The 10000-nt window shown below is 39.6% G+C and overlaps 1 protein-coding gene across 5 annotated transcripts in view; it reads left to right on the top strand.

Moving 5' to 3' along the window:
• The window catches only part of arhgef9a (Cdc42 guanine nucleotide exchange factor (GEF) 9a), a 25087-nt gene that overhangs the window by 6879 nt on the left and 8208 nt on the right, over nt 1-10000 (top strand). For 3 of the 5 annotated variants that reach the window (XM_046839105.1, XM_046839104.1, XM_046839106.1), the window contains exons 2-3: nt 2661-2840; nt 3991-4065. The exons of 1 other annotated variant lie outside the window; for it this stretch is intronic. In XM_046839105.1, coding sequence (XP_046695061.1) covers nt 2661-2840; nt 3991-4065 — 255 coding nt within the window. The remainder of the gene's footprint in view (nt 1-2660; nt 2841-3990; nt 4066-10000) is intronic. One more of the 5 variants, XM_046839107.1, reaches the window with a different exon arrangement.

The raw sequence follows: 10000 nt of genomic DNA, 5'->3' as shown, positions 1-10000 counted from the left end.
ACGTTTGAATTTAATTCTCAGCCATGATTGGCTGAGAGCCCGTTTGGTTTCCTCTGCCAAGTTTAGCGCTGCTCAGAGTGCTAGCCTGTCAGTTTGTTAGATGATACTGTTAATCTGTGTGTGTGTGTGTGTGTGTGTGTGTGTGTGTGTGTGTGTGTGTGTGTGTGTGTAAATCACACTTCCTGTTTTTATAATTAGCCTAGCCGCTGTGTGGTGTGGATAATCTGTGCAGATGAGTTAGCAGCAGATTCAACATCTCTGTATTACAGTCACAAAACACTGCTGCGTCTGTCTGTCTGTCTGTCTGTCTGTCCTACTCACTCTCTATATGTCTCACTGTCTCTTTGTCTGTGTCTTTGTCTGTCTCACATTTTATCTGTCTGTGTCTGTCTCACTCTCTATCTGCCTCTTTGTCTTACACACTCTCAGTTTCTCTCTCTAATTATCTTTCCATTTATCATCTGTCTCTCTTTTCCCGTCATACATATCAGTTGTCTCTATATCTGTCTGTGTCTCTGTCCTTGTCATTCTTATTTTCTTTGTCTTTTTCTCTCTGTCTTTATCTTTGTCTTTATTGCATCATCTCTCTTCTCTCTCTCTCTCTCTCTCTCTCTCTCTCTCTCTCTCTCTCTCTCTCTCTCTCTTGCTCAGTGACAGATGATGTTACCTGTTTATACTCACAGCTGTGTGTGACGGCATTACATAATCTCATCTGTCCCACTAAAAGAGAGACACGATTTTATTACAGAGAAAGAGAGAGAGAGAGAGAGAGAGAGAGAGATGGAAGCTAAACCAATCCCTAGATGTTCTAGATCTTTCTTCGTATGTTCGAGAACATGTCCAGCAGCTGCAGATCAGTTTTATGTGTAGAACTTTTAGATCATCCACAGAGATTTGGTATTTTTAAGGGTCTGGAAAAGTCCCGTTTCTTCTGGGTTCTAGAGGTCACATGCGGAGCATTTAAATAAGTTGGTCTCTAGAATTGTTGGTTATTGCGGAGATGCCATTTTGGGTCTTCAAATCCATACCGTAGTTGCAGTGTAACATCTTGGAGAGGTTTTGTACATCAGTTTGGGTCTAGAGCTTTTTGGATATTGTACAGGTTCTTGTAGCTTAACACAATCTAGAGGATATAAGTTGGGTTCAGGATATGTTTAGGATATGTTCTGGGTTCTAGGAGCTTTTTATAGACCAATGAATGGAATTTGAGGTTCTAGTAGCATTATATAGTACAGAGGGTAGAAGTTTAGGTTCTAGAGCTTTCAGATATGTTTCAGATTCTAGAAGCTTTGCATAGTACAGAGGATGGAATTTCTGTTTTTTAAAACTTCCGGATATATCCCAAGATCTTGTAACTGAATATAATCTGGAGGATAGGCATTTGGGTTGTAGAGCTTTTGGATATGTTTCAGATTCTAGAGGCTTTACATAGTATAGAGGATGGCATTTCCAAGTTTTAAAACTTTTTTCTAGAGGATAGAGGTTTGGGCTGTAGAGCTTTTGTATATGGTCTGGGTTCTAGGCCATTTATTTAGACCAAAGGATGAAATTCTGGGTTCTAGATCCTTTTTCTGCATTTCAGGTTCTAGCAGCTGTACATGATCCAAAGGATGTAATTCTGGATTCTGAAACCTTCAGATATATATTCCAGGGTTCTTAAAGCTTTACACGTTCCAAATGATGGAATCCTGGGTTCCAGAAGCTTTAGATCTTCCAAAAATAACATTTTTAGTAATGACAATCCCCCACTAACTACACACACACACACACACACACACACACACACACACACACACACACACACCCCATACTGGTTTTTATGGAGCTAAGCGTGTAAATTGCCTGCACACATTGTTAAACACATGCACACAGGCACACACACACACACACACACACACACACACACACACACACACACACACACTATTGTAGGATCTATAATAGCAATACAGGGAGCAGTAATGAGAGGGCTTATCTCCAACACTGTGTATTACAATCACATGTGTGTGTGTGTGTGTGTGTGTGTGTGTGTGTGTGTGTGTGTGTGTGTGTGTGTGTGTGTGTGTTGCTTCTAATCTCTTTTTAATATCAGTGATTTGCATTTGCAAATTTCAAATTTGTGGACACTGCAGACTAACACACCTGACTTATTACTCTGCTGTGTGTGTGTGTGTGTGTGTGTGTGTGTGTGTGTGTGTGTGTGTGTGTGTATGAGGGTGAGGGTGAGGGTGATGGAGAGAAAGCTCCATCATCATGTTCACTATACACACTCACTACAAAGAGATAAATACTCATTAATACTCGTACTCGATACTCAAGATGGTATAAACTCGTAGTTTATATGAATATATCACAGTCTGTATGTTTTACTCTCACACACACACACACACACACACACACACACACACACACACACACACACAGTATGATTTTCTTTGTAAGATTGCCCAGATAACCCCTGTGGATCCTGTGCTAATGCCGGAGGAGACACTCTGTGTGTGTGTGTGTGTGTGTGTGTGTGTGTGTGTGTGTGTGTGTGTGTGTGTGTGATTGTAACTGATGATGTTTACGAATGTTTAGGTGTAATGGTATCAAATAAAATTTTTCTCTGCATGTGTGTGTGTGTGTGTGTGTGTGTGTGTGTGTGTGTGTGTGTGTAGTTGGTGAGTGGAGGTTCTATCGTAAACGCTGAGGCGGTATGGGATCATGTGACCATGGCGGATCGCGAGTTGGCCTTTAAGGCCGGTGATGTCATCAAAGTGCTGGACTCGTCCAATAGGGACTGGTGGTGGGGGCAGATCGACGAGGAGGAGGGGTGGTTTCCTGCTAGCTTCGTTCGGGTAAGTGTAGACACACACACACACACACACACACACACACACACACACACACTCACTTTCTAAATGATTATTAGAAATGTTTTGAGGAACATAGTTCTCTTTTGCTCTCAGGACGACCTTTTGACCTTCACGTTTTTCCCGTGGACCAACAGCTGCTCTAATGCAAGCGATCTCAAGCTTTATTTCATTTTAATGTATTTATTTTTTCACATTTATATAACACACACACATACACACACCAAAACACACACCTACACACACACCTGCTTCAAAATCTATTCTGTCTGTATATACTATATTCAACCGTGTGTGAAAAAGAAAGTATCCCCTCTTAGAAAGGTAAATGATCATCAGGTCTGAGAATAATGTAAACACATCATCATACTTTACACTATTTCATTATTAATTGTAACACAAATCCAGCTGAAACGGAGAAGCTGAGTGTGAAAAACTAAGTACACCCTAATGATTCAGTAGCTTCTAGAAGCATCTTCAGTAGCAGTAAGTAGAGGTCCTGAGGTTCTGTAGGAGTCTCTCACATCAATGTGAAGGAATTTCTGGCTCACTTTTCTGTACAGTGTTGTTTCAGAACATTGAGGTTTTGCAGGTGTTTGTTTCTGCATGGCCCTCTGAAGATCCTTCATCAGCATTTCAGTCATATTCAGGTCTGGACTTTGACTTTTTCACTGCAACTCTGTGATTCTGGTCTTTTTCAGACGTTCTGTTGTAGATTTGCTGCTGTGTTTGGAACCATTGTCTTGTAGGACAGCTGTTGGACAAACATCTCCACATCCTTGGTCTCCTCTGTTCAAATAATATTGCTCCAGAATTCTGGTGTTTCTTTTTAACATGCCATGTTCTTTTTAGAGAGAAGAATCTTTCTCCTGGCAACCTTCTAAAACCTGATTAAAACCATATAATTAAAAGAGGGTGTACTTTCACGTGACTGTTGATATATAGTGTATATTACAGGAAATATTGCACACTGATCTACACACTGATCTCTAAATTGTTTCTCAGGATGTTCAGGTCACCACACACTCGTCTCAATGTCCCTCTCTCTCTCTCTCTCTCTCTCTCTCTCTCTCTCTCTCTCTCTCTCTCTCTCTCTCTCTCTCTATTCGGTGGTTGTTGTTGTTGTATTTTTAAGGTGGACCCCAACTCCACCCAGCCTCCACCCAAGCAGCAGCTTTTATACATCAACCCCGTCGTCGCTCCGCTGAAGGTGCGTTATTTTACTTCTCCATCATTTTCTGGAGAACACATGCTGCTGCTGCTCACCTCCGCTATATGCTAGCACTTTCAGAAGGAAGGTTTAGATTTTTTTTTTAATGCCTTGATACCGAAACGCTTCGCTTCCATAACCAGCATGGCCAAACTGACGGAGGACAACGTTACTGATACAGCACTATTGCAGCTAGGGAGTGCAGGATAACACACACACACACACACACACACACACACACACACACACACACACACACACACAGTATCTCACAAAAGTAAGTACACCCCTTACATTTCAGCATTCATATTAGTGTCTTCTCAATGTACAAACTACAGAAATGAAACTCAGATCTATTTTAGAGTGTCAGTGTGCAGTTTGTGTATCAGTACTGATTTACTGTCCTCTAAAAACAACAACATACACACATTATTATCTAAATAACTGGCAACAATAGTGAGTTCACCGTCAGTGATAACAGCTGTATGTGGTGTAAATACGCAAAGCCACATGTTCTATTCATCATGCTCATGTTTTTGTCTGCTTGTCAGGACCGTATACATTTGTGTATCTTGTATTAAAGCAGATCAAATTTGGTGCTTTGAGTTCAATTCTCTCACACTGACCACTGGATGTTCTACATGGACCTCATGATAAAGTCTCTATGAGGATTTCAGAATCATTATTGTTTCTCTCCACAAAAATGTCGAGGCAATAAGAAGATCAGTATCATCCTGAAACTGAGTTACAGTACAGTGGTCAGGGTCATGCAGAGGTTTTCCAACACGGGGTCCACTGGGAACAGACCTCACAAGAATCCTTCAGAGAAGTCGAGTCCCCGTGCTAAACGTCAGCTGCAGAAGCTGCTTCAAAAAACTGAGTGCTGCAGCATTGCTTTAGAGGTTGCAGAAGCAGAAGGTCCACTCGTCAGTGATCAGATCGTACGCCGCACACGCGACAAGACTTTGGACACAGTTTTAACATGTTCACTGAGGGTGTACTTACTTTTGTTGGCAGTTATTTAGACAATAATGTCTGTATTTTGTGTTATTTTCGGGGGACAGTAAATTAGTACTACGATGCTCGAATGTGGAAATGGTACTTGGATATATTTTTTTGTCCCTTGAGAAGATACTAACAATACTGCTCAACTGTGGGGGGTGTACTAACTTTTGATAGATACTGTATGTGTATGTATATTTTAAACTTTTTGATGTAGAAACTTTTCACAAGCTGCACAATTTCTAATCTATTATAAAGGCTACAAATGTTCTTGTAAAAAAAAAAAAAATTAATTAATTAATGTAAAAAATGCAACTACAATATTTCTGGTAAAAAATAAACAACAAAAAAAACAACACTTTTTAGTTATCTACAAACGTGGCTCTGTGGTTGGTTGATGCCCAGGATGTTACATGTTCATCTCACGCTTGATGTAAATGCAAACATGTTTGTGTCTCTTGTCGTTGTGTGTCTGTACGAGAAAGTGTCGAAGGATCAAAGAGAAATAAAGCCTTGTTTAGATGTTTCATGGAGAACAGGGTAATGTTGTAAGATCGATCACCTTTCCAACGTGTCACTCTTCCTGTCATGGACATCAATTAACCAATCAGAGAGCAGGATTTCCCCTCAGTCATGTGTCTGCCACAAAGACTGCTTTTAAAGATAACGATGAAGAACAAACTCCAGATCTGTCCATCATGGCACCTGTGTTTCAGGGGTTGTGTGGGGGAGGGGTATAACAATTATTCTGTTCATTCTAGAACCTCAGATTTGTTTCTGCTTTGCCACTTCTAGCTTTGTTCCTTTCAAAATTCCAGATTTGTTGCAAACTCTGGATCTCTACATTTGTCTGGTCCCTTCTAGAACCCGCTTTGATTCTCTTCTGCTGCTTCTGGAACGCTTTTGTCTCGGCTCTACTAGGTTTTCAGATTTTTAATTTTGAACGATATTTAAATGTCTAAACTCTGAGCTGTGTTAAATCTATAACTCTGTCTCAAACTCTTTCTAGAACAGTTCTGGCTCTATTCCTGCCAGAGCTGTTGGGCTGATAGAAACTCCACAATGCCACATTGCTTTTGAGGTTTTAATTCAGCTTTGTTTTCATCACAACTGCACTTGATATCCTTTTTTAAACATAGAACTGCTCTGGTTTAGTTCCTTATAGAATTACAGATTTGTTGAATTTGGTTTAACCCTAGAACTGAGTTTTACAACAATGTGTTCTGTATTGTTTAAAAGATTTATAATCACACTCTTGATATCATGATACGTTCCCATTTAAATCTGGTTCCTCTAAGTTTCTTTCTTATAACATCTAAAGGTTCCAGTCTTCATCATCAGGGATAAACACACATTATTCACTTTCATTCATAAATTCTGTAAAGCTGCTTTGAGACAATGTTCATTGGGAAAAACGCTATAGAAATAAATGGAACTTGAAACTTCATGTTTGTTTACACTCTGGTATCTCTACAGAGCTAGTTTGTTTCCAAATGGTTAATTCTGAAACTTTTATGACCTTTTTTCCTTAAAAAATCTAGATTTGTTGTTCACCCTCACATTTGTATGATCTATGTTCATTCAAGAACAACTTTCTATTAGTTCTGCTATGTATATCTTTATATTTGTAAGCTCTAGATCTTGAGGCTGTTAGTTTTTAGGAACCACATATTTTTTTCTGCTCTGCAAATTTTAGAACTCTTGTCTCCTCCAAGCTTTAAAATTGGTTCATAGATTGGTAAATTCTAGATCTTTGTTCTGCTCTGTTCCGGTACTGTTGCTTTCATATATGTTAGATCCCTGTATGTTCCAGAACTTCATATTATTTACATTTTATTCTTGAACTCCAGCTTTATTTTACACTGTACATTAAGTAATATACATGATCTGTACATGATATACTGGATCATTACTTCCAGAATTCTATATTTGTTCACTAGATTGAATCTCTTCACTCTAGAGCCAATTATTTGTTTCCGATTTGCTTGTTCTAGAACTCGCCTGGCTTGTTTCCTTATGGATTTTCAGATTTGTTTGTTACTTGTAGATCTTGAGTCTATGCACATTGTAGGACAAAATTCTAGCATAATTATTTGCAAAATCTAGACCCCAAAGCTCTATCTATCCTTTTTCTGTCTATTTTTGCTTTTCTTTGTGCTCTGATAATTCTAGAACCGTACCCACTTTGAAATTGCAGGAATTTGAGATTTATTACACATCTGTAAACTCAGGAGCTTCATGTTTATTTGATCTGTATTTATTGTAGTACTTTCTAGTATTAGGTTTTGTTCTGTAACTACTGTAAAATCAGAACTTTTTTAGGTCTGTTTTCTGTACAATAAATCCAGAAAATACAACATGAAATTGCACTAAAACTTAATATATTATTATATTCTATTTTCTAATATTAATGTGCAGCCACTAACATCACCTAGTCTCAGAGTAATGGTTTATGATGTGTGTGTGTGTGTGTGTGTGTGTGTGTGTGTGTGTGTGTGTGTGTGTGTGAGCGAGAGAGAGAGAGAGAGAGAAAGAGTTTGGTGAAGTAGGGGATTTTATTTTTTGGTCTAATGACACTTTCATGTACACACACACACACACACACACACACACACACACACACACACACACACACACACACACACCTGTCTAAGTGCATCTCCCCATTCTGCTTTACTTTCTGCACACAAATTTCTATCTTTGTCTCACTTAATGGAGTTGGTCAAAACACACACACACACACACACACACACACACACACACACACACACACACACACACACACACACACACACACACACTGTATGGTCTCGGATGCATTCATATTTAATACACACTCACTGTGAGACTATGCGCAGCTTTAACACGGTGTGTGTGATGAGAGCGAGATTAATGGAGGGAAGAAGAACACGATGAAACTGGGGGTAAATATGAGAGAAGGAAAATGAGATTAGAAGGAAAAGAGATTTCTTATGATTGAAGTTCAGACACTTCATTAGTCATGTCCTGTGGTTAGACCCTAATAATTCTAGAACCGGTGACTTGATTATTTCAGCTGCTTTTACTTCTGGGATCTAGAACTCTAGAGTTCCAGATTTCATCTCCACTAAGCTGCATATTCATTATGTTCTGCAACCAGGATTTCCATAACTGCTGGTTGGTTTCTCTTAATTCTAAAAGCCAATATTTATTTATTTCTGCATGGTTTTGTGGTAGAAAGCTAAAAAAGCTGCTTTGAGACAATTGATTTGTTAAAAGCGCTATAGAACTAAAAAAAAAATGAATTGAATTCCAGATCCGAGTCTTTTTGGATCCTATTAATTATGGAATAACAGATTTTTTTGGATTGTCCTCATTTTAGCACCTCAGCACCCAATCCTAGAATCCTAGAACTTCACTAGTTGTTCGTTCTGGAGACAAAACAGATTTTTATTTCTCTTAGTTCTAGAACTCCAGACGTTTTAGTGGATATTTAGATTATTCTTGAATGTTGGATTCTAGAATAGAGGGTTTTTCCCGCTGTGTGAGGAGCACTCGAGACTTTCCCATGGTTCACTGTGTGAGTGCAGTTTTTCAACTTCTTATAGCCTTGTGCAGTGTTTCTCATTCTTATGTGTGTTTATGGGGAGGGATGTGACATCAGCAGAGAGAGAGTGTGTGTGTGTGTGTGTGTGTGTGTGTGTGTGTGTGTGTGTGTGTGAGATCTTATGGGGTGACTCATCACGCTCTGACTGAGCCGTCAGTCTGCATTACATGACGAAGGGTGAAAAAAACAAACAGGGTGATTTCTCACTCCTGTAGACGGAGGAATGAAAGACTGATTGGAAAAAAGAACAAAAATAGGAAGGCGTAAGATGAGGACAGAGTAGAAAGAAGGTAAGAGAGAAAGTGGATGAGGTGATGAACAAGGAAGAGGAGCAGGATGAAGAAATGAGGGAGAGGGAAGTTGGAGGGAAAGAGGTTTGAGGGATAGAAGTGAGATGGAGAGATTGAGAGGGGGAAGAGAGAAGGAGAGAGGGATAAAGAACAATGAGAGAAATGGGAAAGGAAAGATGAACATGGAGTCACGAAGCGAGAAATAAAGGGAATGATGAGGAGAGAGAGAAGGATGGGGGATGACTGGAAAAAAGAAGAGAGGGAATGCATTTTCTCATGCTGCACTTTTGCATCATCAGCATGCAGAAGGTTTCACAGCCTTCAACACACGCACGCACGCACGCACGCACACACACACACACAGTGTGTTTAATGCTAACACACCATGTCGCCCACATATGCATATAAAAATTCAGGTGTGTGATCAGATTAGATTAGATCAGTTCTGCCTCTGTGTGTGTGTGTGTGTGTGTGTGTGTGTGTGTGTGTGTGTGTGTGTGTTGGTCAGCTATTCCTGTTTCCAAGTTGTTTAGTTGTTGTTTTCTACTGAAATATCTAATAACTGATTTTGTGTTCACCCCCACCTGCAGAGACACACACACACACACACACACACACACACACACACACACACACACACACATCAACAAGATTTATGTGGTTATTTTTTCCATTTTATAGAAGCAGCAGAAAGAAATAGTGCTGATTGTGCAGAATACAGTATTACAATATTGCCATTTTAGTGTGTGTGTGTGTGTGTGTGTGTGTGTGTTTTGGGAGTCGAGCAGAAAAACCCTGCTGGTATTCGCCCTCGTTATTGTGTTTCTTTGTTGTCTTATTTTGCGTAACAAGGGAAACACACACACACACACACACACACACACACACACACACACACACACACACACACACAAATGCGTGCACACACACTCCTGATCCTATGGGGACTATTTCACACACCTACATTATGGAGACTCTGTGTTTTCTTCTGCTCTTCTTCTTCTTCTTATTGTTAGTCGTGTATTGTATTGTGTGTATTACTTTCTACCAGTTGTAT

Source organism: Silurus meridionalis, chromosome 25, assembly GCF_014805685.1.
Source record: "Silurus meridionalis isolate SWU-2019-XX chromosome 25, ASM1480568v1, whole genome shotgun sequence".
NCBI lineage: Eukaryota > Metazoa > Chordata > Actinopteri > Siluriformes > Siluridae > Silurus > Silurus meridionalis.
The sequence above is the reverse complement of the archived record's forward strand: the minus strand, read 5'-3'. Positions and strand labels throughout refer to the sequence as shown.